The 26,989-nt window shown below is 38.8% G+C and overlaps 5 protein-coding genes across 12 annotated transcripts; 4 read left to right on the top strand and 1 right to left on the bottom strand.

Moving 5' to 3' along the window:
* Positions 1 to 1,099: 1,099 nt before the first annotated feature.
* LOC121647318 (cell surface glycoprotein 1-like) lies at positions 1,100 to 4,828 on the top strand. The gene is made up of 2 exons (XM_041996642.1): positions 1,100 to 2,560; positions 3,663 to 4,828. Exons 1-2 carry the CDS (start codon positions 1,147 to 1,149, stop codon positions 4,358 to 4,360), a joined length of 2,112 nt encoding a protein of 703 aa, XP_041852576.1. The 5' UTR covers positions 1,100 to 1,146; the 3' UTR covers positions 4,361 to 4,828.
* A 789-nt stretch (positions 4,829 to 5,617) lies between these two features.
* On the top strand, positions 5,618 to 12,084 carry fam185a (family with sequence similarity 185 member A). Its single transcript, XM_041996652.1, has 8 exons — positions 5,618 to 6,169; positions 6,308 to 6,417; positions 6,742 to 6,834; positions 7,010 to 7,148; positions 10,994 to 11,035; positions 11,143 to 11,238; positions 11,325 to 11,459; positions 11,570 to 12,084. The coding sequence occupies exons 1-8, from the start codon at positions 5,662 to 5,664 to the stop codon at positions 11,680 to 11,682; spliced, it is 1,236 nt and encodes a 411-aa protein (XP_041852586.1). The 5' UTR covers positions 5,618 to 5,661; the 3' UTR covers positions 11,683 to 12,084.
* A 16-nt stretch (positions 12,085 to 12,100) lies between these two features.
* fbxl13 (F-box and leucine-rich repeat protein 13) lies at positions 12,101 to 26,862 on the bottom strand. Of its 5 annotated transcripts, none has more exons than XR_006011826.1 (22): positions 26,585 to 26,862; positions 26,326 to 26,432; positions 25,866 to 25,962; positions 25,682 to 25,749; positions 22,870 to 23,024; positions 22,443 to 22,552; positions 22,258 to 22,356; positions 21,491 to 21,586; positions 21,272 to 21,407; positions 17,768 to 17,820; positions 17,397 to 17,497; positions 16,806 to 16,935; positions 16,271 to 16,369; positions 15,952 to 16,072; positions 15,697 to 15,859; positions 15,502 to 15,621; positions 14,999 to 15,122; positions 14,819 to 14,899; positions 14,372 to 14,506; positions 14,103 to 14,266; positions 13,885 to 14,025; positions 12,101 to 12,402 (listed from the first exon to the last, which is right to left on the bottom strand). XR_006011826.1 is itself a non-coding variant. In XM_041996640.1 (22 exons), the coding sequence occupies exons 1-22, from the start codon at positions 26,648 to 26,650 to the stop codon at positions 13,969 to 13,971; spliced, it is 2,205 nt and encodes a 734-aa protein (XP_041852574.1). In that variant the 5' UTR covers positions 26,651 to 26,862; the 3' UTR covers positions 13,255 to 13,968. The 5 variants fall into 5 exon arrangements, 4 of the variants coding, with proteins under 4 accessions (XP_041852574.1, XP_041852573.1, XP_041852572.1 ...); XM_041996640.1 differs by lacking the exon at positions 12,101 to 12,402 and having other exon boundaries at positions 13,255 to 14,025; positions 14,103 to 14,129; positions 14,207 to 14,266; XM_041996639.1 differs by lacking the exon at positions 12,101 to 12,402 and having other exon boundaries at positions 13,255 to 14,020.
* On the top strand, positions 16,630 to 21,580 carry LOC121647322 (leucine-rich repeat-containing protein 17-like). Of its 4 annotated transcripts, none has more exons than XM_041996645.1 (7): positions 16,630 to 16,959; positions 18,216 to 18,419; positions 18,525 to 19,007; positions 19,089 to 19,303; positions 19,875 to 20,030; positions 20,495 to 20,636; positions 20,714 to 21,580. In XM_041996645.1, the coding sequence occupies exons 2-7, from the start codon at positions 18,295 to 18,297 to the stop codon at positions 20,991 to 20,993; spliced, it is 1,401 nt and encodes a 466-aa protein (XP_041852579.1). In that variant the 5' UTR covers positions 16,630 to 16,959; positions 18,216 to 18,294; the 3' UTR covers positions 20,994 to 21,580. The 4 variants fall into 4 exon arrangements, with proteins under 4 accessions (XP_041852579.1, XP_041852581.1, XP_041852582.1 ...); XM_041996647.1 differs by having other exon boundaries at positions 18,146 to 18,419; positions 20,714 to 21,579; XM_041996648.1 differs by having other exon boundaries at positions 16,630 to 16,865; positions 18,146 to 18,419; positions 20,714 to 21,579.
* Positions 23,503 to 25,609, top strand: LOC121647319. The gene is made up of 4 exons (XM_041996643.1): positions 23,503 to 23,565; positions 23,647 to 23,702; positions 23,772 to 25,372; positions 25,461 to 25,609. Exons 1-3 carry the CDS (start codon positions 23,549 to 23,551, stop codon positions 25,313 to 25,315), a joined length of 1,617 nt encoding a protein of 538 aa, XP_041852577.1. The 5' UTR covers positions 23,503 to 23,548; the 3' UTR covers positions 25,316 to 25,372; positions 25,461 to 25,609.
* Positions 26,863 to 26,989: the final 127 nt, after the last annotated feature.

A 26,989-nucleotide genomic window follows, 5' to 3' on the forward strand; every position in this document is an offset into this window, starting at 1 on the left:
AATTACACACATGAGCCTAAATCTAATCAAGACTCCATCCCTGGACAGAAAATTATACCTCAAAATAATACATTTCCTGATCAGATACCTAAATCCAACAAGAAAATTAACCAGAAACCTCAACCTGAGCAAGAGCCAGAATCTAAGAGGACTGAAACAGCTAGGCCCAAACCTAACCAACATCTAACTGAGTTAGAGGACAAAACTAATGAAAGTCCCTCACATGAGCCTCAATCCAGTTCAGACTCCACACCTGGACAGAAAATTAAATCTGATCAAACTAAAACACCTTCTGATAAGAAGCCTAAATCTACCCTGAAAATCCCCAAATTTAACCAAAAACCCAATCCTGATGGAGAGCCTAAATCTGATCGGAGTAAAACAGCTACTCCTAAATCTAACAAAAAGCCTCTAACTGAGATAGTGAATAAATCTGATGGAAATTACACACATGATCCTAAAGCTAATTCAGACTCCATCCCTGGACAGAAAATTATATCTCAAAATAATACATTTCCTGATCAGATACCTAAATCCAACAAGAAAATGGACCAGAAACCTCAACCTGAGCAAGAGCCAGAATCTAAGAGGACTGAAACAGCTATGCCCAAACCTAACCAACATCTAACTGAGTCAGAGGACAAAACTAACAAAAGTCCTTCACATGAGCCTCAATCCAGTTCAGACTCAACACCTGGACAGAAAATTAAATCTGATCAAACTAATACACCTTCTGATAAGAAGCCTAAATCCAGCCTGAAAATCCCCAAATTTAACCAAAACCCCAATCCTGATGGAGAGCCTAAATCTGATCGGAGTAAAACAGCTACTCCTAAATCTAACAAAAAGCCTCTAACTGAGATAGTGAATAAATCTGATGGAAATTACACACATGATCCTAAAGCTAATTCAGACTCCATCCCTGGACAGAAAATTATATCTCAAAATAATACATTTCCTGATCAGATACCTAAATCCAACAAGAAAATGGACCAGAAACCTCAACCTGAGCAAGAGCCAGAATCTAAGAGGACTGAAACAGCTATGCCCAAACCTAACCAACATCTAACTGAGTCAGAGGACAAAACTAACAAAAGTCCCTCACATGAGCCTCAATCCAGTTCAGACTCAACACCTGGACAGAAAATGAAATCCGATCAAACTAATACACCTTCTGATAAGAAGCCTAAATCCAGCCTGAAAATCCCCAAAATGAACCCAACACCTGGCCCTGGCCAAGAGCCAGAATCGGAGCGGAGTGAAACAGCTACACTTCAACCTAACGAAACGCCTCTAACTGAGACAGTGAATGAATTTGATGAAAATTACACACATGAGCCCAAATCTGATCCAGACTCAACACATGGACAAAAAATGAAATCTGATCAAATAAATACACCTCCTGATCAAAGGTCTGAATCCAGTAAGAAAAGCCCTAAAATTTACCAGAAACCTAAACCTGGTCAAGAGCTAGAATCAGAGAGGAGTGAAACATCTACATCCAAACCTAACCAAAACCAAAACCCTGTAACTGTGTCAGTGAATAAATCTGACAAAAATCCTTTACATAAATCAAAATCCAACCAGGACTCAGTACGTGGACAGACACCTGAACCTGATCGAGATAAAACACCATCTGATCAAAGGCCTAAACTGAGTTGGAACATCCCTAAAATTAATCAAAAACCTAAACCTGGTCAAGCATTTAAACCAAACCGAAAACCAAAGCCCCCCCCTCGATACAGACCACAAACCAGACCAACAGTTAAGCCAGGACCAAAACCAGCAGTGCAACCAAAGCTGAGTCAGATAACAAAAACACATTCAGATCCACCTCAAATCAGCTGGACAGCTTCAAACAGCATTCAAAACTCTCAAACGGACATGCCACCTACATCTGGGCTCATAAAACAGATTGCTGAAGTGACTCATTCCCCAAGGGAAACAGAGTTCAGTGCCAGCATGAGGAAAAGCATTACTCTCGGTCCAAAGACCTCCAACAGGCTGGAAACTGGACCCAATCCTCACAGGCTTACAGAAGACTTCACATTGAGCCCAAACAGCAGGATTATGTCTGATCTGAGGCCACAAACAACCGGTCAGCCATCATCGATCCAAATGACAACAAGACCAAACAAAATCAACCGTGGGATCCTCCAAAGTGTTATCACTAGCACAAGTCCAGGATCCACACATTCAAGTCTAGTTGCCAAATCTGAAACCAGAATGCAGGCTAACATACTTCATAATGTGGAGGAAACCAGGCCTGCAACATCAGTTCCTTCCCCCAGCTCCCAAACTACCTCCACACTCAGCCCTGACTTTGGGTCAACGACCCCTGTAACCTCTGGGCCCAAGACCCCGGCCGCAGAGCTGTCCACCCCCAGTACACGAGAGCTGCGTGTCAAAATCAACCAGGTGGCTGCTTTCCTCAACAACAGTCTGAGTCCAAATGGGAGAACAGCAGACAGGTTTCTAAAAGAGCAGCCCAAGGGCACGCTGGGAGGAAACAGGCCTGACAAGACGGACCTTAAACTGCCAACATCTGAACCATCTAAAGGCAAGAGATTTTATTTTCATTGTAAATATGATCATGTTTTTTAAATTCTTTTAAATGAATATGACATATCATATAAGAAACAGTGTTATATATATATATATATATATATATATATATATATATATATATATATATATATATATATATATATATATATATATATATATATGTGTGTGTGTGTGTGTGTGTGTGTGTGTGTACATATATAATTTTAACCTCATTTCTGTTGGTCAGCTGAAAGAAAAACTGATACTCCCTGCACAAACTAGTCAGTGCAAATTAAAATGGGCTTAAAAAGGAATGAAAAAAATCTTATCCAACTTTACAATGAAAATTGACAATTATATTTTATTGATATTACATCAGTGGGGAAAGGGGATTGGAAAAAGCTGTATTTGTGTTTGTGACACGCTTCAAAAAGCAAATTGAAGAAAGAATTCGGTGCAAAAGTACCACACAATAACCTCTAATAATCCTCACATGATTAATTAGAATATAATTATGTGGTCTAGGATCATCTTTGTACCATACATCATGGAAATCATTTGTCAAAGGAGGAATCTGCATGCATGTGCAAAATGTGTGCCTCTGGATGATTGCCTTTAGTAGAGTGAAAACCACAACAATGCACGGACCCAGAGCTTGAAAACATCCTTCTATTGATAGCAGCTTCATTATTATTCTCAAGTGAGAGAATGAGCTCAGGCGCATCTGAATTAAACAACTGTCATACTCCTCATAAAGCAGTAACAGATTACATGTGATTCATATTTATCCAAACTATCACAAGGAAAACACACAAATTAAACTAAAGTAAAGTTATTTTAAAGTTACGATTTATTTGCTGTTCTGTTTTTGATTAACAGCTACTGTGGAGGTCCACTGTGAAAGTCGTCTAAAACTTTTATGGCGGGAATAGTGCAGTGACCTTTTGCTCTTGTGACCTTATCCAACACATTTTACAGCTACATTCCAGCTGCAAGATGATCGTTTCACCTGCAAGGTAGAAGCAGATGCAGGACCTCAGTTAATTACTTTGACAGAGTAGGGGATTAGAGGCTTTTGAGATTCCTTTAAAAGTATTTTTGTCCTTATTTTACAGTGAGGAGGGACTGCTCAGACCACCTGCTCAGAGGAGAAACAAAAAGCGGAGTTTACCTAGTGACCCCCGACCTCCGCAGCAGAGGCTTCGCGGTGTTCTGTGACATGAAGCGGGATGGTGGAGGATGGACCCTCCTGCAACGCCGACAGGACGGTAGTGTGAGCTTCAACCGCACCTGGGCGGAATACCAATCCGGCTTCGGAGAGCTGGACCGAGAGTTCTGGTTGGGAAACAATATGATCCACCTGCTGACCCGCGACAGGGACATGGTGCTGCGGGTGGAGCTGGAGGATTTCGATGGAGTGAAGGAATATGCGCAGTATGCGCAGTTCAGAGTGGCAGGTGAGCGGCTGCGTTACAGACTGACAGTAGGCGGTTACTCGGGCACCGCAGGCGATGCTTTGCGCTTCAACAAAATGTACGACCACAACAACAGGGCGTTCACCACTCCGGACAAGGACCACGATCGCTATCCATCCGGGAACTGCGGGGCTTATTACAGCTCCGGCTGGTGGTTTGACGCCTGCATGGCAGCGAACCTCAATGGAAGATATTACTTTGGAAAGTACAAAGGAGTCCGGGATGGGATCTTCTGGGGCACGTGGCACAACATATCAAAAGAGTATTACCCCACTAATGACAGACAGTCTTTTAAGACAGTCAGAATGATGATCAGGCCTAAAGACTTTGCACCATGAGCTGTGACAATGTTCCATGTCACGTTGGAAAACAAGCAACAAAGACTTCAATTCAACTATAAGACTTTAATATACTCGTGACAAGTTTTAATAAGGCTTAGGCCATTGTACTCCCCATTTACTCTGTGTTATTAGCACAATGCTGCCGCCTTGTGGTGATAAATTCTACAATATTATGTTGTTTACAGGAAGACAATAACTGAGAATGTACATAGTTACAAAGAGTCAAGTCCTGGTTATATTATATCTTTTTTTTTTATCGTTATTGAAAATATATTTTTGTCAAAAGCAGGGGAATTTGTGACAAGCTATTTTTCTAGCTATCACTGAATGGATCTGACGGGTAGCCTATATAGAAAGAATTTTTATTTTAACTACAAGGCCAGTTGATGGTTGGCTCAATGTTTTTTTTTTATATGTTTTATAATAAAGTTTGTTTGATGAAGATAACTTAAATAAATGTAGCCTAAAATAGCTTTGCAACTTTTTGTTTGGTATTTTCTTGTTTTTAATTCCCAAACCAACGTATAAAAACACTATCTTTAACAGAAAATACCGTTAAATCAACAACACCAAATATACAAGATTTTTCTGCTATCGAAGTAATGCTGCAGACTTGCGTAAAGTTACCAAACTACAACTCCCTATAGCCTTTGCAATTTGCCTGACGTAACCCATGACTTGCACACCAGTATCTCTTGATTGGACAAAACCAAAAGAGGGGCGGATCAAAGTTTACAAAAGAATGCACATCCGGTCTGTCAAGTTAAAAATAAAATTAAATGAAATAAAATAAAATAAAAGTAAAGTAAACAAACAAGTAAGCGTGCCCTGAAAAAGTTATTCAAAAAGATCCAGAATTAACATGCAACATACACCTTTGTGTTAGGTCTGTGTTAGGTTAAAACAAACCTAACACATTATATTATATGATGCTGATTTAATTTAAATGGCATATTATTATTATTATTATTATAATAATAAAATATTTTGTTTGTATGTTAGGCTACCTAAGGGGCCAAATATATTTCTGTATTAAAACTTCACACATTACCAACACAAAGAGTGTAGGGGTAAGAGGAAGGTTATTTAACTTTTCAGTTATTTAACTGATTTTGATAACTGATATTTAAGTGATAGCTTTTCCCTCTTGTACATATCCTAGCGTTTAATCTTTTAGCAATTTTAGTTTTAGTGAAGATTTTAGTTTAAAAATCCTAACCGGAAGCTGGAGATCTGTATTTTATCACGCTTGGTAGCTGCGGTGACCATGGTTGTTTCTGAAGGTACATGTGGATTGGATGACTTTAGTTGAGGAGTTTGTGTGGTACCAGAAACAACGAAAAGCGTGGGTCACCGGTCAGGTCACCGAAATGTTTTGGACATCAGTAGTTCAACGAGGCTGTGTAGGACTTCTCCGCTGCTGGTCCCTGACAGTCAGCCCCAGGACTCTCACAAATGTACGGTGCCCTCTTCTTACTTTCCGGTCTTTCTCCAGTTCTGCCTCCTTGTTTGCAACGCACGAGGAGGTCAAACCGTCTCCTCTGCGGCAGTGGGCTCTGGTCGTGAGCCCGTTCGCCACAGTGCGAGCCCATTTAGACTGCAACATTTCCATCCGCCCGCTGGACCCGCACGCCTACCCCGAGGCTGATCGAGCCTTCATCACAGTCCACGGGGCTGACACTGAGCAGGAGGTATGTCTGGACCACTTACACGTGCACTATGACGAGAAGAGCAAAGAGCTGCTGATCTCAGCTGAGAAGATAAGCAGCGACGTGTCGATTACGATGGATGCACCTATCAAAAGTAGTGAGTGTAAATAAATTAATTATTCAGTTATGGATAAAAACTCGACTTTACCGTTAAGAGACAGTCACTGCCTCACCACAGAATACCCTACCTGTCATTCATCCTACTGAGTGCACCAACTTGTACATCCTTTGTCAGACCTCTTCATCACTGCTGGAGGAAAAGGCAGCGTGCAAGTGAAGAAAATGGAGTGTGATATCTGCAAAGTGCAAACTAACGAAGGTAACTGTTTACTGCACTCTGTTAAGGTGAGTTTTGGCAACATAAACTCAAAGTTTGGGTGGAAATCTTAAAATATATATTTATAGATTTATTCTGGTAGATTACTGATAAAATAATTTGTTTACAAATAGATGATCAAGCAGACCAAACAGTTATTTAAGAGTTATTTAAACAACTCACCAGTGGTTTATATAGACGTGGTTAAAGGAATTAGATGAATCCATTTCTTAATTAACCTTTTTACACATTAGACCTATTTAACCTATTAAAACAAAACCAAAAAAAAAAAAAAAAAAAAGAAAATCACAATTTTAAAATGTTCTACTCCATTGGTATTTGTTGTTTTTCAGGGTCATCATGTTGAGGTGCAATCCCACGGAGGGAATATTACAGGTGTGGGTACAATCCATGGCAATGTGGACATAAGTGCAAAAGGAGACAGTGTAAGCAGGATAGTGTTATTACAAATCATTGGTCTTATTTGCAGTAGTCAATAGGGGCAGCAGCCTTATGCAAGTGTTAGCACCACTGAACTGGGGGAAAAAACACTATTAAAATAAAAAAAAAAAATCATCACTTGCCTACATTCCTGTGTCATGATCATATTTGTTCTTGCAGGAGGTGAATGTTAAGAAGCTCCAGGGCACTGCAATGAATGTTTCAACCGAGAATGGCCCTCTGAAGGTCAAAGCTATCTATGCCGAGTCCAGCTGTGTCTCCTCCTGCTCCGGGAGAATCGAACTGGGGCATGTACATGGTGAGAAACCACTGTCATCTGTCCTTCATCCCAACACAAGCATAGATGTTCATCCATACTGAATGTGTGGTTTGTGCTTCAGCCAAACTCAGTGCAGGGTGAAGAGGGAAGCAATGGTCAAAGAAAGTAATTAAGTATTGAACAGCAACAACTACACAGAGGCGAATAAACAGAATACAGCATGGAAACAGCTATTATTATCTTCATTCTGATGCAGTCTTCACATGACCAGAACAACAATGAATGATGAGTTGATTGAAGAAAAAAAATGCTGATTATATTTTTTCACAATTTAATTACAGACATGTTTGAATTTTAAAAACAGGCTCCAAAGCCTGACAGACAAATGCAATAGATACTGAACAATTATTCTGAAAGTAGTCTTAAAATACAAACTTTTAAGTTTGTAGTGTTCATAAACTTAAAGGACTTATTATTATTATTATTATTATTATTATTATTATTATTATTAACTAGAAGCACCCAGAGAGTCCAGAACTCTGCAAAGTCATTGTAATTTTTATATATTATTTGCTATTGATTGTCGGCATTATTTTGAGTTAGAAGCTCTAATGGCAAAATTATCCCTAACTCCCCATAGTAAAGAATCCTTCAACAAAATTCCTGGATCTAGGCGGTGACAAAATCTAATCACTTGTACCTTATTCAGTTTCTGAGATTTCCTGAAAATTTAATCAAGATCTGTCCATAACATTTTGAGTTATGTTGCTAACAAACAGACATACTAATGCTGCTGAATACATGACCTATAATAATAATAATAATAATAATAATAATAATAATAACAAACACAAACAATACATTTTCTTTGTAATGCACTTTACATTTTAAAAATCTCAAAGTGATAAACAATCATAAAAACAATCAAACAAATAAAATCAGTTACTGTCATAAAAAGTGCGAAACAAAAAGGTTTTAAGGTCTTTGTTTTTTAAGTCTCTGTGGTCTTTGGAGCCCTCAGATGGTCAGGAAGTGAATTCCAGAGACAAGAAGCTGCAGAGCAGAAGGCCTGGTCCCCAAGGTTGAGTTTGATCCTGGTAACATGAAGCAGGGATGAGGTTTTTGAGCTGAGTTAGTGTGATGTGGTGTGTTGGGTGACCAGCTCCTCGAGGTATTGAGGAGCGTTTGCACGGATGCACTGGTGGGTGAGGAGACTGACCTTGTACTGTATTCTGACTTGGACAGGTAACCAGTGGGGGGAATGTAGAATTGGTGTGATCATATTTTTGGTTTTTGAAAGAAGTCCTGTTGCACTGTTCTGAATGGACTGCAGTTTCAGAAATTTCAATAAGGAGTGAATTACAGTAGTCCAGCCTGCAGGAGATAAAGTCATGGACAGGCAGGTTGAGTGATGAATGGAGATTTGCAATATTTTTTAGATTAAAGAATGACGTTTTGAAAAGGTTTGTAATATGGGAGTTGAATGAGAGGTGAGAATCAAACCAGACACCGAGGTTGTTGTCAACAGAAGAGGGAGCCTTGTCCAGAAAAGGATATGGCTGTGATGGAAGATGAATGGAGCTGAGTGCCAACCAGTATGGTCTTAGTTTTAGAGCTGTTGAGTTGAAGAAAGCTCTGAGTCATCCATGCCATTTATCTCCTCCAGAGGCAGAGCGAGTGGGGAGATTGATGTTGGAGATGGAGTGGATGGTGAAACAGAAGATGGGTGAAGGTCTGTTTTTCTGTAAAGTCGGGTATCATCAGCTTAGCACTGAAAGGAGATTCCATGAGAGCTGAGCAAGAGGAAGCATACACGGTTTGAAGAGGTTGGGGCCAAGGACTGATCCTTGAGGAACGCTGCAGATATGAAAATTTGAGTTTGCTGCTATGGAAACATTTTCAGTCCTGTTGGAAATGTAGGACTGGAACCAGTTAAGAGCACTGTCACAAAGCCTGATGGTGTGGTGAAAGCGGTTGAGAGGGATGTTGTGATCGATGGTATCAAAGGCTGCAGACGGATTAAGGAGAATGAGAAGAGTTGGTGAGCCGACATCCGCTGCCATCAACAGGTCACTGGTGACCCCGGTCAGGGCTGTTTCAGTGGAGTGTGCTGGCCAAAACCCGGACTTAAACTTTCAAACAGATGGTTTGATTAGAGACGGTCACATAGTTGTGCAGCAACGACTTTCTCTAGATTTTTAAGGGTGAGTTTTTTTCCAATAGTGGTTTGATTATGACAAGTATCGGTTGGGATGGAACACAACCAAACTGAAGGAAATGATTGATTATGGAGGTGATCAGTGGAGCAGCAATATAAATGTTATCCATTAACCAAAACACTGTGAAAGGGGTCAAGTGCATGTGTGGTGGGTTTCATCCTCCTGACAATCTGCAAAATCTCCTGCTGAGATCGGAAAGAAGCAGCAAAGTGGCTGTGAAATGTAGAGATATAGAGAAACAGAATAATGTGCATAGACTGATAGAAAACATATTCTACAGGATAACTAGTGATAACCTGGAGTAATCTGTATCTGTACCATTTACTGCACACTGAACCATGTAGGACTTCAGCTGGAGAGTAAAGAAAGGTGACCGAATTTCAGTTATATTTATTACTGAAAGACTTTCGTAGATCGTATCATTGGCATAATGTTCTATGGACAGAGGAAAACAAAGCAAAATTTTTTAGGAATGGAGAGCAGCAGTTTTTTTTCATTTCAGACAAAATAAAGTAAATAATGAAAAGAACACCTTAGCAACAAACAATCAAACATGGGGGCGGTTCCAACATGCTTGGCTTAGTTGTAAAGGCATCGAATGCCTCAAAATCATATCACCAAAACACCTTAGAGATACAGTAAATGTATCACCTAATTTTAGAAAAACTAGGGCTGACAGGGGTTTTAATAAAATTTTGAAAATCTAAAAGAGCTTGAATGCATAACAGTGGAAAATCAGCAGAAATGAACAGCAGATAGGAGCGAGAAGCTCTAGATGGCTTGAAGAAACATTTAATGGGTGTTTTAACTAAAGCTTCTGCAATCAAACAGAACTGAATGTTGTTTTTTTTTATTCAATAATCTTGTGCATTTTTCTAAAATATTCCAGGTATACAGATTTTGTTTATTTGCATAAACTTTTTAATTTTAAATTATGCATTTGAAATTCTGGCTACCAGTAAGTCTGACCAGGACTGAAAATGTAGATTTGCTCCTTTTCAAGACACCAGTTCTTGGAAGTTATCCGTTTGGTCATTTTACAGTTTTGATTATCTAAATCTGCTAAAGTTATAATAATGAGGAAAACTGTTTTTCAGAACTCTGTGACCCACAGAGCCAAAGACCAACTTTAAAGCTGTGGATCTATTACTAATTAAGTTTGAAGCTATTTTTTATGTGTAGGAATTTAGCTTAATGCAGAAAGAGACTTTTCTTCATAAGAAGAGCTATTGCTGTGATTACATCATGACACACAGCTGCTTTAAGTTAGGTTGCTTGGTAAAGCAGGATTATAGTATGTAAGGAATCTCGGGCTCAGATCCAGAGTTGATTTAAGTTCAATGTGGTTTCAGTTCATCAGAAATTACCCAACTATTTTGTTTTGAAATAAAGGAGTTAGTTTTAGACAAACAGTTATTATGTAGAGAAATGGCATCATCCATTAAGAATCTTAATCTCTTCCTGATACACATGAGCCTTTCATTACGGAATACATGGAAACACTTTATAACCTCCAGCTGTGCAAGTTTTTAATTCAGTGTCTGTGTCAGGTGGTCATTAACAGAGTTTTCAGCCTTGTTATAAATATTACAGTTTACCCACTCGTAGTTGAAAATAAATGTTTACTAACTGTTAAATCTTACTTTGTGATTTTATTCATTAAAGGCAACGCTACAGTGAAAAACATGTCTGGAGATACAGTTATAGGTAAGCAGCCCGACTGAGTGCACAGTGACCGATGTATGGTTGCTATTTATCAGAGGTCTGTAGGAAAGAGAAAAACAAAAACACATGAGGTTTCTTTGCTTTTGCAGATGGTTCAAATGGTTTCCTGAAGGTTTCCTCCTACAGCGGAGTCATTGATGTCTATGTGGGAGATGGCGGCTCCGCTGAACTCCAGAGTCAGGAAGGTAAGCATGCAGTATAAGAGCAATATTTGCCACTCTATCTTTTGGGTTATTTCTTTTCATTATCCACCTTTCTGTGTCTTATGTAGGAGCCTTGAGTGTGCGTGTACCATCCTCATTAAGAGCTGGTGTGGAACTCTGTGGAGTGTCGGTGGATATCAGCCCAGAAGTCGTTCTGCATGGAGTAGAAAATGACACCACTGATGGATACACCACACTCACTGGTAAGCTTTATCTGTCATTATTTCACTTTATAATGCCAAGGTAACAAACTAAAGATTTCAAAGAGTAAAGGAACACCAAACATTGTCTCTCCTGTTTGTGTTTCTCTCAGGCTTTATCAATGGAGAGTCTCCAGTGGAGCAGTGGGTTAAAGCCCGGGCAGACAGAGGTTCTGTCAGACTGAGAACACAAAGCTGGTTCGACTCACTAAAACTAGGGAGCTGAGTGACAGGATTTCTTTGTTCATAATGTTGTCACTGCATTGGGACTTAAAATTTAAATTCAAATTCAGGTTTTACTACAACCTGTTCAGCTGAATGTTATTCGATGAATTATTTAACTCAGGATATATTGTGTGTATATATAATGAAGAAAGAGAAATTTATTCTAATGTGTTTTTTTTAATGGTGTGCTTGTGTTAAAATCACTGTATGTATGATGCCCCACATATGTATCCCATTGAATTTGGGAGACATACTGTACTCTATGTGCTGGTTTGACATCAAGTGTCAAATTATTTAAGTGATTGAGTGTAAGTATATTTAAGTTCCCACAGAGAACTTCTTTATGATATTTCTTGAATAGTTATTGTATTTAAAGTCTTAACAACAGTATGGAATAGTTACTGGTATCAGGAAAGTTCAGTTTAATAAAAGTCAAAAGTTCTGATGCATCACAGATGAAGTGTCTTTCTTTGTTTTAAACTTTATGAAAAATTACATAAACTATTGTAAAATTTAGCAAATGTAATGAAATGAGATATAATAGGTAAAAATTTGGTTAAGTGCCACCAATGACTTTAAATTGATGCCTTCCTGGTGAGGTATTCTGGGGATATCCCATAGAAGGAGACTCCAGGGAACGTTGAAGACACAATGGAGGGGCTGCACCTCTCAGCTTGCCTTGTACACCTCAGGATTCCCCCGGATGAGTTGGCAAATGTGGCTGGGGAGAGGGAAGTCTGGGCTTAAGTGGTAAGAAAATGGATGGATGGATGTCTAAAAAAAAACTTTTTTGTGATAAAGTATGCAAAAGTGTGTCTAAAACAAACTTAAAGTTTAGTGATGTCATCGGATGGTGAGTGTGTACGTGCAGGTCTAGCTGAGGGCTGATTGAGCGAATTGATTGCACCTGGAAAAACCAGGTGCCCATTCTCCGATCAGTCCCCCGCCCCCTCCAGGTGCGATCACTTCTCTTAATCAGCCCTCACCCAGACACGCACCCGATGACAGTGACATACTTTATAAAAGTAAGGAAACAATACCACAGCATTGGTAAAAGTTAAACAACCCTGTTGTAAAAATGTCCACATTATTCCAACCTCATTTAATTTAGAGCAGTGCATCGACATTATATAAAATTGTGAATCTAAGAAATTGTTAGACTAAATACTACTTTCAAGTTTAATGGCAGACATTTCTTTAAAAAATACAATACATTTATACTAACCACACGAATTTAGGGATGTCTGTGTGAATTTATGGAAAAATGTAATTGTGAATGTAGGGCATTTAAGTAGAATCATGCAATGGTAATTCTTTAATCTCAAACAACTTATCAAAAGAAAAAGCTTAAGACAGTGGTGGGTATCACAATATAAAATGCCAGTGTCTCAATAACTTGTCACATGTTAGGCGTCTTCTTGGTCTGATATAATCTGAACAGTATGATGAAGAGGACTGTTTAGATACAAGCTGTTATTTAACTAGACATTTGGTGGTTGATTCATGGTTCACATGCTCCTTTTTTATTTTTAAATTTATTTATGTGGTAGTCACCTTATGACAGAGCATGTTACACAATTGTACGTGTGCATTCAAAGGTTTAGAGAAAGTCAAATTAAGTTGACCTGTGAAGTTTACAGTGCAGTTTAGGTTCATTCTGATATACAAAAAAAACAAATGTCCCTAAGTTTTTGGGAGAAGTATATATGTTTTTATCATTCAGCATCTAGGGTGCCTTCACATATTGTAATACTGCAACATGTGGTTGTAAATCTTAAAAAAAATAGTCTTACAACTGACCACTAAAGAAACTGTAACATAAAAGACTGAAATCTTGGTCTGAATGAGTTTTTACACCATTACAGTGAAGTCAGCTATACTCTCAGGCATGTACAGCAGTGTGTCAGTAAAGCAATCTAACAGATGGGAGTGTGGACCTCTATTCTCTACCAGTACAAAAAAGAGGGAGAGAGAAAGAGAAAGAACTGAAATCTGATACTTAAACTACAGATTCACTGTTACTATATGGATTATGCTGAAGGTGTGCTCGACAAAGTGAGTAATGATCCAAAAACAACTGTTTTATTGCAACTACTACTACCAAAAACAGGGTGCACAATATGAGGGGTACTTTTAAAACTTGAGTTATTTAGATCTGTTTATATGTATTTGCTACATGTGTCATCATTGAGTGCTTCTCAACTTCTTTCCAAGTATCAATAGTCTTGATTGATCTTGTAACTGAAGTCCAACCACAACCACAAGTCCAACAAACCATCATGAAGGGTCATCGCTGCTGTACTCCCAGTACGAGACACACGGCTGCAACTTTAAGGCAGCTGCCCTGAGGAAAGACAATAAAGTTTATAATAAAGGGGTCTACCTTTGCAGTACTTCACCAAGTTTGTGGCTTTAGTGTACCTGGAAATGCCGCTGCAGCAGTTCATCCTGATGGAGATAAGTGGAGGACAAATTCTTTCCAAATGTTGTAGTGTGCGATCTGTGAGAAGAGCACAGCCACTCACGTCAAGCTCTTGCAGGTACTGGGATCCAGTTGTCAGATACTGCACTGCCATGTCTGTCATCTGAAGTAGGATAGAAGCAAACAGATCACAAGAGACTGGTGGACATTTTGCCTTTAGTAAAATAACATTTAACTGTTATAGGAATGTGTGGACGCGTGTGTGTACCTTGGGGCACCCTGACATCCGCAGCGTGACCAGGCCTGTGCAGTAGAATGAAAAGGCTCTGACAGCTGCATCAGACAGAGCTACACAGCGAGAAACATCAACATGTTCCAGGTCTCTTACATTCTTGCACAGTTTCTGCACAACAAGGAACAAAGGACATGAGATGTGTGATAAAAGAAAAAAGAAGATAAAAGCATTACTGATAATAAAATAACAGGAAACATGGCAGAAATGGGAAACTGAATACAAAATGTACTGATACTTGTCCTCGTTCACATCTGCTTCTAGGCACCAAGAGAAAAGGAAAAACCTCTTTTCTTGGAAAAACTTTTCAAGGTAACACTTTAAACTATATTAGCTGTTGATCTTAGCAAATTCTGAAAAAGGAAGTAACCTTGAGTCCACTCAAAACTCTTAAAAGATAGTCATGAGGATAAAGATTTGTACCTCTATGCCAATGTCTGTGATATATACACACTCAGCAAGTACTATCTTCTTCAAGGGAATTGTCTCGAGCATAGCCAGTCCCTACAAACACAAATACAATTACACCGACTGTTCTGCACAATGGCCAGCTAACTTTATTTTAGGAGTGTGTGATGACAAAGTTAAAAATGGAAGCAGTACCTGGTCCTGAATGCAGCAACCTGTGATGTCAAGGGAGCGGATTGAGCTACCACTCAACCACTCCAGAGCCAAGTCAGTCAGCTTCCCACAGTAACTCAAACTGAGATGGTAGAGTTGACTCAGCCTGATAGCACAGAATACAAAAAAATCTGCTTCATAATGTTGTTGACAAAGGCCACAATGAATTAAGTGTATTTGTATAAGTCATGTTGTGGGGATAAAACCCTGCTTAGACACAAATTTTCAGGTAATGTTTTGAGTTCAGGTTATTGTTGGATCAGGATCAAATAAATGGACTTGGTAAATGGACTTGCGCTTTACACTACTTATCACATTCACCCATAGGCACATCGACCTTCCGGTCGAAAGATGACTGCTCTTCCTCCTGAGCTACAGCCGCCCCAAATAAGCAGTTATTGTTTGGGTAAAGCAACATTCAGAAAACTAATGTATTCTTAAGTGTCAAAATCATGAGAGTGCATCTGTGAAGTTATACTAAATACCTCTGTGCAATCTTCATGACGGACATGTCAGTTATGCGACTGCACTGACTGAGATTCAGTTCTTGCAGTTTATCGGCTGAGGAACCTTCGGTCAAGTACTGAATCCCAACATCACTCACCCTGAAACACAGAATGCCAGATAACATATTAAAAAGGGATTAAATCCATAACTACAGCTTACACAAGCACTCAGACCTGCTGCAAAGCGAGATGTTCAGGTATTGCAGATTTTTGAGGGTGGCCACAGATCTCAAGCTGTTATCGGTCATTCTTGGGCATTCTGCAGCGTGAAGTCTGCAGAGGTCCTGCGAGCTGCTGCACAGGGCTTTCCAGCTGATATCAGTCAGTTGGTTGTTGCCTAAAGCAGACATGGAAGAGGAAGAATAGGTGGACCAGTGTACAATCTTTCACCTTTGGAAATGAAAGTTGCAGAATCTAAAATGATCTCACCCTCTATGCTGAAAGTCTTTAGTTTGGCTGCTTCAGCAATGGCTTTAAGAGCAATGTCGGAAAGATGAGAAGCATCCAACAGAGAAATGGAGGAAAGGTAGCGACATCTGGCAAGCAGAGCCTGTCAGTGAAGTGGAAGATAATGGTGAACATTGTGCTGTAAGGAGAAAAGTGTATGGCCACAAAGAACATATTCCATATGCATAGCATGACAAGGCAAATTCTTTTCCAATTTATTTCTGTATCTTGGTTTAACATTTCAGATCATGTGATGTTTACTCTGTCTAACACCTGAAACTGTCAATTAGAAATTACTTACCAAGAGACAACTATCTGACAGAGTTGGCATGTCATTGATCACAACTTCTTTGAGTGATGGGCATCCATCAGAAATGTATCTAAAAGCATTTACTGTCATCTGGGAGGAGAGGGAAAAACATGTCTGTGCTGAACTCTGTATCGACCAACTGGATGCAGTCATTTTAGTTTGTTTGTTTTTAATTCCTCAAATTTTCATGGCCCCATAAAATCAAACCAAACATCTGGAACATCTAATGAGCACCCCCAAACTAAAGCATGTTTTAACTTGCAGTCGGTGTGCAATGTGCATATGGTGAGTGGGTGGGCCAGAGGTGGCTGTGTAAGCCCAACCCTCTACTTGGTTGCAGCTGCCTTTTTTGACTCTCCCAGACCTTGAGATGTTTCTCCATTTGCTCTGAGTGCGAATGCTTAACAACATAGTCAGAAACAAGCGTGGACACGTGCAAACAGAGAGAAGTGACAAACGCTTTTTCCTCTCCGCTGGAGAAGTTGAGTAGTTTATATACCAAACTAAGAGGACATTAACAACTGACCTGAGTACAGCCGGACAGATTGAGGTGGATGAGATTGTGGCACCCCTTTCCTGTTTTCAGGTATAGAAAGCCTTTATCTGTGATTCTGCAGCAGTATGCCAGACTCAGGTACTGAAGACTGAGGCAGTTTCTGTTGAGGAAAAGACGATCAGAGGTTAGAGACAAGAGATTTGTGATTGTAGCATTGTGCAGATTATAGTTGGTAGCTTTGTTATTCTTACATGCGAGTACATGTTGTACAAAAATCTTTCTTACTAGTCAAATTTAAAGTATGTGGTCAAATGTAAAAACTTTTTAAAACCTAAAAGACAAAAAAAAAAAAAAAAAAAAATCTGAGCCTGCAAATCTATCAACATAGCAATCATACAATCCAGCTGTTACGAGAGGAACATCTGTTTCTCTAAATCATTAAATTGGCCCTGACCACACGGATTTTAAGACTTGAAAAACAAGCTAGCAGAGGGCTGCAACTGGACAAACAGAAACTTACATAACTGGAACTAAGAACAAGAATCCAGATACTCAAATTTAGAGCATAAATCTATTATAGTGACAAGTCATTAAATCTGTTTGCCATAAGTGGAAGTGTACCTGGACAGCTCTTCGAGAGTTTTGTTTGTTATGAAAGTGCATGAAATATTCAGGTAGAGCAAGGAGGGACAGCCGTCAACTATCCTCTGAACCACTGCATCCTGTAAAGAAGCAGGTTTAAATGTTAAAGCTTCCCTCAGAGAAGTATTTGTCACTACAGTATAAGAAAGACAAAATCCTCAGCAACAAAAATTATTAACATATTTTTCACAAAATGGACTAATTAACTATAATTCAATAAGGAGCTGGATTAAACTAACACAACTGTTAACGGTTTAATTGTCAGTCTACATGTGGTAAGAAGAAGATAGATTTTCCTCTAGATTAAGGACGTATTCTCTTAGCTACAAAGCTCCTGCATATTTACTCACTGTAACATTGAAACACTCTGACATGTTGAGCTCCTGCAGATTTTTGCACTCACCTAGAAAGAAAGAAAGAAAGAAAGAAAGAAAGAAAGAAAGAAAGAAAGAAAGAAAGAAAGAAAGAAAGAAAGAAAGAAAGAAAGAAAGAAAGAAAGAAAGAAAGAAAGAAAGAAAGAAAGAAAGAAAGAAAGAAAGAAAGAAAGAAAGAAAGAAAGAAAGAAAGAAAGAAAATCAGAAGCTATATTGGAAATGCTTCAGTATTTTTTGTTGTGATATGATAAAGTAATATAGAACGTAATGTAAGATTTGTCCTCTTCCAAAGTGTTATATTCTTGGAGGGTTCTTGTCTCCTACATTATTTACTGCCTCTACATTTTTCCACAGGATAAATTAGCAGCTGTGTTTTGTCAACAAAAACACTGTTGGCCTTTAACCCATTACTTCTGTTTCCAAGCCTGAGGACTTTCGCCACAAACTCCTGCTTTGGTTCAAGCACTTGTTGCTGAAAAACACAGAACCCTGCAGTGCTCAGGATGCATGTGATCCACTGTCTCTTGATAGCCTCTCTGCTCCTCCTGCTACTCCCATCTGTTGAGATGAAAAGACCAGGAAAAGGCAGAGGCCTTAAAAGAGCAAGGCACAAACTTACACGGGAAAAGTAAGGATTTTCTTTTTTCAGTAATTCTTGCAACCCCATCTTTTGTAGGCTCAGATGAGCATGTGCAAATTATGAACAGCTGAAATTTATCTTGTGTTTTAACAGAGTCAGAGTGAGAGGTGGTAAACGTCACAGCCGATCAGGCCCCGCTGGATTTGTGTCACATATGTGTTCTGAGTCTAAAGAATCTGGAAAAGTGTTTGTGGATTGTCAGGACCAAGGTCTCACCTTCATCCCCCCCTCAAAGGCCTGGTCTAGAGCACCCAAGCATCTCCTTCTAGCCCGGAACCAAATCAAAGTTCTCAATGATGGAGCCTTTCTTGGATATAAGAGTTTAAAAAGTCTGGACCTTCAGCAGAACCTGATTTCTAACGTGGAAGAAGGGGCTTTCGAGGGCCTGACACGACTAACAACCCTTCTGCTGCAGCACAACCGCCTGGGAACGCTCAGTGAGGAAGTACTCATCCCCATGTCAAATCTTCACTACCTCCGTTTGCACGATAATCCCTGGAATTGTCTCTGCCCAATGGAAAGTCTCATACGTACTCTTCAAGTACCAAGCAACCGTAATCTAGGAAATCATGCCAGGTATGCAATTTCACTAGTTCAATAGATCCACAAGTCACTGAATTTCTGAATAATATTCAGTCTCCAAACATCTTCTGCTAGGTGTGCAGAGCCCATCAGGCTAAAAAACAGGAGGCTGAAGAATGTTGATCCTGAGTTACTATGTAAAGAACCAAACTCGACCAGTGACCTAAATAGTGACCTTGAGGATCTAATGGGCCCTGCAGAGCCCAGTCCGATTCGCAGCAAACCAGATGCTATCGCACTTTGCCACATCTACATTATTCCTGAAATACTGATGGACTGCAGTAACAGAGGCAAGTTCATAATCAGCCTTTTACTTTCAAGAATCACTTTGACTAAGTGTTCCATGCTGTGAGTCGCACTGTGTCTTCAGTAATTCATCACACAAGGTTCTTTCACAATAGAGGGGTGATGAAAAATGGCTGACTGTTAGAGATGAATCATTATCATTTTGCATGCCTAAAATGCCACTTCTCCTGGAAAGACATTTGACAAACCACAACATTTCTAATTCAATGTCATGATGCTTGCTTTGGTAATCTGGTTTATTTTTCACCCTATAAAGTTGGAAAAATTGGCGGATGAGTCAGAATCAAAACATTCATATTTAGCCAAAGAATAAATTAAATTAAATCATGTGTCACTACTTAAGTTCTCCTACTGGCAGAAACCCTGGATTTTATGAAGTTTGCAGCTTGTGTCTCTGCCCTAATTGTGAAACCTAACCTGATTTATTACAAGCTTTATTTTGACAAATTTATGCACATGAAAAATTAAGCAACCATTTATTATTAGCAGATATAAATAACCAAATGTAATTATTTACAACCTTTAGTACTGTAACCCCTTCTTCTATTCGTTCAGGTCTAACTGAGGTGCCCTCAGGTATTCCAGAGGACGTTGTTCAGATTGATCTCTCCCATAATTCAATCCATCATCTTAAACCCAGAGATTTCCAAGGAGCAAAAAGCCTGAAAGTCCTTAACCTCAGTAATAACAATATGGAGCACATTGACACAGGTGGGTGTCATCATTTCCACACACCTATTACAATTAGTGTATATAACAGTCTGTGTAGTACTTAACATAAGCTGTAATATCCAGGAAGAAAATGTACATATCTGCAGTTGTGTTTATCTTTATATGATAGACAACATGTGGCGAGTCAAGAGGTTGAGAACAGTTATACAACTTCTGTTTCTATTTTAAAGATACCAGGCATTCTGCCATTTATGTGTATACAGTTATGATGGGGACTCTTAAGAGGGCTGCAGATATAAAGTAATCACTGTGCTCAAGTGATTTACTTCATTTTCACTTCAGACTCAGGGGAACTTAGCCTTTGACGTCTAATTTAAGTTTGATTGCACAACTGGATTTTACATTTCTTTGTTAACAGCTAATAACAACAGTCTGTATATAATTATTCTAAGAAAAAAACAAATGGGTGGAATGAACATGTGTGCCTATTTTCTCTCTCCAAGGTTCCCTTTCTGGGCTCTTGCACCTTAATGAGCTGGACTTGTCACACAACAATCTGCATTTTGTTCAGTATGGAGTTCTTGAAGATCTTTACTTTCTGTCACAGCTAAAACTCAAAGCAAATCCCTGGGTGTGTGACTACAGGTGGGTTATTTTGCTCAAATCCTTACAAGACCTTCTGTAGACAAATACAGTGACTAAAACCCTCTGTTTAATTCCAGCATCCACTACATAGTGTACTGGCTGCGTCTGCACCCCAGAGTGAGGCACTCTGGCCTGCTGTGCCACTCTCCTCTTGAATATACTGGCCAAAGTGTGGAGGAGTATGTTCATTCCTACAACAGAGATTGTTCAGACAGACAGCATAGCATAACAGTTCCAGACCAAACAGACTCTGAGCTTTGGGACACACTAATGGAAGTACAGGGAGAGGTGGAAGAGGAGCTGGAGCCAAGCCACTTGAGAGCGCTACAGAAATACCAGATCATTAGACTGGCATGAATCAAGTGAAAATATGACCTAATATGTGACTTTATTAAGATACTTTGTTTACTCTTAAATAACCTCCTTTTAGTATTGTAACACAGTCTGTATCAGATTGACAAATAATTTTTTGTTGTTGTTTTATTTTTTTTGTCAGTAAAGAGTCACTTAATTAAATGTATGAGAAATAACAATGTGATGATTATGACTGTTACCATAAAAGAACATGACTTTTACTGGGTTATACAAACCCATGGACACTATAATAACAAGCAATAAAATCAGGGCAAACTCACTGATAAACTTTAGGCTGGGCCATTTTAAAGATGTGCAGCAACGCAGGTTGAGATGGATCACAAATGGACGGTAATTCTGCAGAATTTGCCTCGTTGTGCTGTCTGTTATCCAATCTTTCCCCGATGAGAAGTTGATCTAACAAGGACAAAAACTGTTTCAGCTATAACTTTCAACATTGAAATGAAGAAAAATGAACAGGGATTGCTGTCTCAGTAGACCTGGCTCCACAGCATGCCTGACTGGATGATAGATTTCCACATACAACATACTTCAGCGCAGTTCAGTCGGTCTCTTAGTCCTAAATACTGAAAAATCTGAGAAAAACAAAGAAGAAACAACCACGTTTGAAAACTTGTAAAGATTTATGACAGAAATCTAGACATAAGCAGTGACGCAAATTTCATTCTGAGTTATTGTTATTTTGTCTTGAGGGTTTTAATTTTACATAACTAGCTGCTGACACCCAGACAGGGTTTCACATCTGCCATTTTTTAAGGCAGCATGATGTGAACAAGCAGTTCTGCCTGTTTTCAAACATAGACATACTGTAGAGCAATTTATCAGAAGGGTTATTTTAATAAAACACCAGGGCAAAGCAAGCAAAAATGATCTCCCTTTGCCAGCAAACATAAATCCAAAAGAAACATAAGTGACATCTGATAAGTGCAAGCAGTCAACAACTGGTCTAGTTTATAGTACTCTTAAACACATTTCTTAATACACTGTATGTGTGTAATACTTTGACATTTATGAAAACCACAATAAGCTGCAACTTACTTTAATTAACAACCCTGAAGGAGACAGGATTAATGTTTACAGCAGAGTCCACTTAAAGTCTTATGTAAGTATGATCTCATCATTGACTGCTGAGACAAGGCAGCTGCTGTAGCCCTAAAGCAATGACCTAGCTGAGAGTAAACTAATCAGGTTAATTAACTATGTAAAAAAAGTAGCACAAGAATGATAAGTGCTATAGAAGATTTACCTTCAGTAAAAGGCTGCTGGGGAGCACTAAGAGTCCACTATATTCCTCTGTGATCTGGAGATCCTTAATGCCAGTTTCAGCAAAACTCATGTCCAATCTCTACAAGATTCAACAGAAACAATAACTAGTGGGAAAAAAGGTGAACTGCCATGTTAAAATTTTAATTAGAATTTCAAATGTCATACCTTAAAGTATTCTTTTGTCCTCCTTGAGTCCTTTGTAACAATATGCCAAGCGGCTATGATGCGCTTGAGGCAGCCATTGTTTACAAGTATCTCGAGCTTGTCAATGGCAGCTAAGTTGAAAATAAACTGATCATCAATAAGTTCACATTTGTTAGTAGTTTCTAGTTAGTTCTTTGCCATATAGCTTGATCCAATTCCACATAATTTTTATGCATAAAAGCAAAATTAAGAAGACTCAAAGGGGGAAATTGAGTCACAGGACTGGGGGTATTCAGCAAGGAAGAAATGGCTGTCAGGAAAGACTTTAATTCTGGACACATTTTTATCTGCAGTTTCTCAAGCTATATCCACGAGGGCTGGCAAAAGAATTCAAAAACCATTTATTCATTCATTAGAAATTATTCACTCATAAATACTTTTCACCTACCAGCCTTTTTCTTCTTGTGTAATTTTAGCCAGTTAAACCATCTGGTGAGTATGATGCTTTGGCATTTCTTCTCAAGATACTTCTCCGTCATGTCCATCTTCAGAGTCAGCTCTATGTTATCCCTCCTGCTCTGCATGATAAACCTCTTCCACTTCCTGTCACCCCACAGAAAACACAGCTCATCATTAATTCAGTGACCAGGTACACAGGTATGCTGTAAGGCACACTGCCTTCATTCAACAAAACAAGAATTAATCACACATAAATAATATCCATTGATTAAATCTATTCATCATTGGTCCAATATATTTATAATTGTGATTATTTCATTTAAATCAGGAGAGCAAATTCAGGAAGAGAGAGCAACTGACAGGGCAAACAGCTAAGGCTGGAGATAACTTATGACAGCTCTAACAATGGACAGGTGAAAGGCGACCTGTGAAACAGAATATCCTCACAAACTTGACCACTTGCTAGCAACGATCAAGAGAAAGTGGTTAAGCTCCTGAACACTTCAAACATAGATATATTCAAGACACAAAAAGACAGAAGAAAATCCCAAATCCAGCCTTTGGAATAACTATTGCACCTGTGTTTAATTAGACAGATTGTGACAGAGCAAGCTGCAGTTTTAATCATCAGTTGGCTGCAGGTGGACTGTGTGGTTGAACTTATTGTCATGGCTCTTCTACTTGGGTACATGGAATTTCTGTCATTTATAATTTACATTAATTTGTCTTGTTACATAATTTACTTAAAACTTTTTTGGTTTTTCAGGGTCTCTTGGCTTTGCTTGCTGTTATGGGGATGCAATTGTTATGTTTCTCAAAAAGGTAAGTGTTTCAGTATTGTTTACCTGGATTTAAAAAACAAAAATTAATGTGATGTTAATTCTTTGATAGGTTACAATACTGCTCATGGAAACAAGAACCCACAGACCTATAATCAGTTTAATCGTAGAGAATCTTTCAAGGATAACTATATAGATGAGAGAGAAGCTATGAGACAAAAAGGCTTTGTTTCACTCCAGACAGAACCTCTATTCTATAAAAAGAGGCATCGTGTCAGCCCAGTTGGGGATCTCAGAAAAAATATGCCGCGAAGCCAACCAGACTTGGTACATAAAGCAGACAAGTTGTCATTGATTCATGTTGACCATGGTGACAATGAACTGTGGAGTAGACGGGGTGCCAGCAACCAAATCTCAGATGCACGCAACTCTATACCTGCTGCTGCTGACTCTACTTTAAATTTAATCTCCTCCAGTGGTTATGGCAAGCAAGTGTTGAATCCACCGTCAACTCCCTACCATCAACATGATTTAGCATCGAGAAATTTTGTTTCAAATTATATAACCAGTGGAAGTCTTCCTGACATAAATGATGGCCTTTTCATAAGTGTTTTTAAAAATCAACCTGTCCAGTCAGGCTACAAACGGCCACAGCCAATACAATTTCCTCTTGTCTCATCTGGTGAAGAGTACTCCTTCAGTCACCATAAGGCTGCATATCCTGATGAGCATCTACGAAGCCCATCTCAAGATTTCAGCTACTTTTCAAAGACGCCAAAAAAAACATCTCGCAAAAAAGTTTCATCAGTGGAGAATCAAATGTTTTCTGGTGGCTTCAAACACCATAAAGGCCTCCACAGAGAACATCAAGCTTATGTCCCTTCCCAACAAAATCCACCATCTTTGGATTCATTTTCACCAAGAAGTCAGTTCTTTGCAAATCATGTGTCCAAAGAGAAAAAAAAAACAGTCCCAAGTGCTCGATGTAAACCTCAAAAACAGGACAGGTTTACAGTGACACTACCAAGCTCCTCCTGTGGCTCAAGTAGACACTGCAACTACATTAAATACAACAAGGTTGACACTGGTCCCTCCACCTTGACTGCTCTGACAGGAGATGAAAAGAAATCTCAACTTCACAATCAAAATCTAATTGCTGCTTTTCAGGAGCCAAATGATTACACTATGACCAAATTCAGGGACAGAAGTTCAGCATGGATGGGTATGGCTTCTCATGGAGCTAAAAATCAACTGAGCTCACTATCTGCTGATGACAGATTCCTTCTCCAACATGGTGGATATGAAGATGCTGTGAGAGCTGGCCTTGTGAAGCCCATAAAACAACTAACAGACCATCAGATTTCTCCAGACAGCATAAATAAAAGGTCCATGAACTTGGCCTCATGGCCTTCTATGCTGCTGTCTGAACCCAAAGGCTCTGATTCTAACTGTATATTTTGGAAGAACACAAAAAGCCCTCCTACAAAGAAATCCCAAAAGTTGACACAGTCATCTGTAAATGCATATGTTCAGTCTAAAAACCGCTCTGCTAGAGGTACAGCATATATGTTGAAGACCTGTTACACACCATATCAGCGGGCTCAAGTCAAGAATGCCAAACACACGTGGAAACTTGCTGTAAGGCAACACATGTAAAACACCATATCCCACAATGCAAAAGGATTGGACCTAAGAAACCAGTGACTTTAAATGGTATGGAAATTGTCTAAATATTGTTTGTGAACATAACTACTGTACTTTTCACTTAAAATGTTTTAAACAGTTTTTTTTCTTTTGTTAGGATCTGTTTCCAGCTGCAAATCAGGTCTCTGTTGTTCTACGCTCCACAAGGATTAGTAAAAACTGGAAATATTTTTACTTGTCTTATCACATGGGAAAATATAATTAACAATTTAATTGTTTCTGTCAATAAAAATGGATTCTAATAAACATGAAATCTAATGCTGTTTGAAAATGCCTAATACTGTAAATTCTTACATTTCAGCAGTACTGCAGGCCTACCTGAAGCATGTGGTTGTTAAATTCTTTCTGTAACAGGAGAGAGCCTTCTCAACCAGATGAAAGGACTCCTTAAAATGAATCAAGACCAACAGTAAATATAAAAGCAAAACTACGTTGAGCCAAAGTAATTTTCCCCACAAATTTTGTCTTGATTTCATGAGACATGTATGCTGTTCTACCATACCATGTTTTCTTCTGGGTCAGCAAAGTTATAGTCCATAATCTTGTGAGTCAGAGATGCTTTTGCACAGCGCTGTTCTGCATCATCAACAAACTTGTACCTCCAAAAAAAAAAAAAAAAAAAACTTAATATAATTATAAACTTGTGTGTTAAACTCATATAATTTAGCTTGATTGGGTTCTATTTATCTTTAAAAAAAAAAAAAAAAAAAAAAACCAAACTGGGCAATTGCTGCTACAATATTGGGAACTATGGACAAAAAAAGAGCACACAGACCAGCTGCTCTGAAAAATCGTCGAATATAATAGCAAAAGTCAATGTCAATCCATGTAACTGAACAATGTTTTAAGCAGTGAAAAGTAAGCGAAAATATGAACTTATTTCTTTACTCGTCCAGATTAGGTGTATTTCAGTGGGGTTTATTAGTAAAATAAATATAGGGAAAGGGAAACGCGCTACATACCAGTTGACAGCTTGAAGATTCTCGTGTCCTTGAAAGGCCATTAGAGTATTTTTCAGAAACTGTATTGGGTCATTCGGACATGACAGACATGAAGCACTCAATAAGGTCTGAAAAATAAAAAAATGAGGTAATTCAGGAAAATACTAAGGAGGCAACTGTCAAAGTAAACTGAAGGTGCATAACTAGTGCAGATGATTTCAGCTCATTTTATATCATCTGGACAAGTTGAATAACGTTACCAATATTTCTAGTTTCTAACCTTGTATATCTGTGGCAGGTAGTGTTTGAATTCACACATTTCCAGAACTTGCTCTGTGTCTGCCATTGTTTCAGGTACCTCCTTTAACGCCGACTGTTTTTATGAATGCCGATCTATTCTGTAATATTTTGCCTGTTTTTCACTTAAAACTAATCGTTGCTAGGCAACGGGTTAATTAAACTTGAGCAACTTTAAATATTGGACAACTAAAGCGTTAGGCAGCAGTTTTAAATGTCTGTTATAACATTAACAGTATGACCTTTAGTACATACGTAGCTTTCAGAAAAGAAATTACATCAAGTGCTTTAACATTTCAAATTACACTATGTCTTGTTAAATTACAAGTGAATAGTTAACTATGTTTTGTAAACTGAAACGCAAGTAAGTCACTCTGCGAAAGTTTTG

The sequence above is a fragment of the Melanotaenia boesemani genome, chromosome 10 (genome assembly GCF_017639745.1).
Source record: "Melanotaenia boesemani isolate fMelBoe1 chromosome 10, fMelBoe1.pri, whole genome shotgun sequence".
Taxonomy (NCBI): domain Eukaryota; kingdom Metazoa; phylum Chordata; class Actinopteri; order Atheriniformes; family Melanotaeniidae; genus Melanotaenia; species Melanotaenia boesemani.

Excerpts from the sequence above, each read along its gene's own strand:
- LOC121647318 (XM_041996642.1), top strand. The coding sequence starts at position 1,147 with ATGAAATCCGATCAAACTAATACACCTTCTGATAAGAAGCCTAAATCC. Across the intron at positions 2,561-3,662 it reads AACATCTGAACCATCTAAAG|TGAGGAGGGACTGCTCAGAC; the intron begins GCAAGAGATTTT and ends CTTATTTTACAG.
- fam185a (XM_041996652.1), top strand. The coding sequence starts at position 5,662 with ATGACTTTAGTTGAGGAGTTTGTGTGGTACCAGAAACAACGAAAAGCG. Across the intron at positions 6,418-6,741 it reads GTTTACTGCACTCTGTTAAG|GGTCATCATGTTGAGGTGCA; the intron begins GTGAGTTTTGGC and ends GTTGTTTTTCAG. Across the intron at positions 11,036-11,142 it reads GTCTGGAGATACAGTTATAG|ATGGTTCAAATGGTTTCCTG; the intron begins GTAAGCAGCCCG and ends TTGCTTTTGCAG.
- LOC121647322 (XM_041996645.1), top strand. The coding sequence starts at position 18,295 with ATGCATGTGATCCACTGTCTCTTGATAGCCTCTCTGCTCCTCCTGCTA. Across the intron at positions 19,304-19,874 it reads GATGGACTGCAGTAACAGAG|GTCTAACTGAGGTGCCCTCA; the intron begins GCAAGTTCATAA and ends CTATTCGTTCAG. Across the intron at positions 20,031-20,494 it reads TATGGAGCACATTGACACAG|GTTCCCTTTCTGGGCTCTTG; the intron begins GTGGGTGTCATC and ends TCTCTCTCCAAG.
- fbxl13 (XM_041996638.1), bottom strand. The coding sequence starts at position 26,650 with ATGGCAGACACAGAGCAAGTTCTGGAAATGTGTGAATTCAAACACTAC. Across the intron at positions 25,750-25,865 it reads CTGACCCAGAAGAAAACATG|GAGTCCTTTCATCTGGTTGA; the intron begins GTATGGTAGAAC and ends ATTCATTTTAAG. Across the intron at positions 21,408-21,490 it reads CAGGCATGCTGTGGAGCCAG|ATCAACTTCTCATCGGGGAA; the intron begins GTCTACTGAGAC and ends TGTCCTTGTTAG.
- LOC121647319 (XM_041996643.1), top strand. Across the intron at positions 23,703-23,771 it reads TTGTTATGTTTCTCAAAAAG|GTTACAATACTGCTCATGGA; the intron begins GTAAGTGTTTCA and ends ATTCTTTGATAG.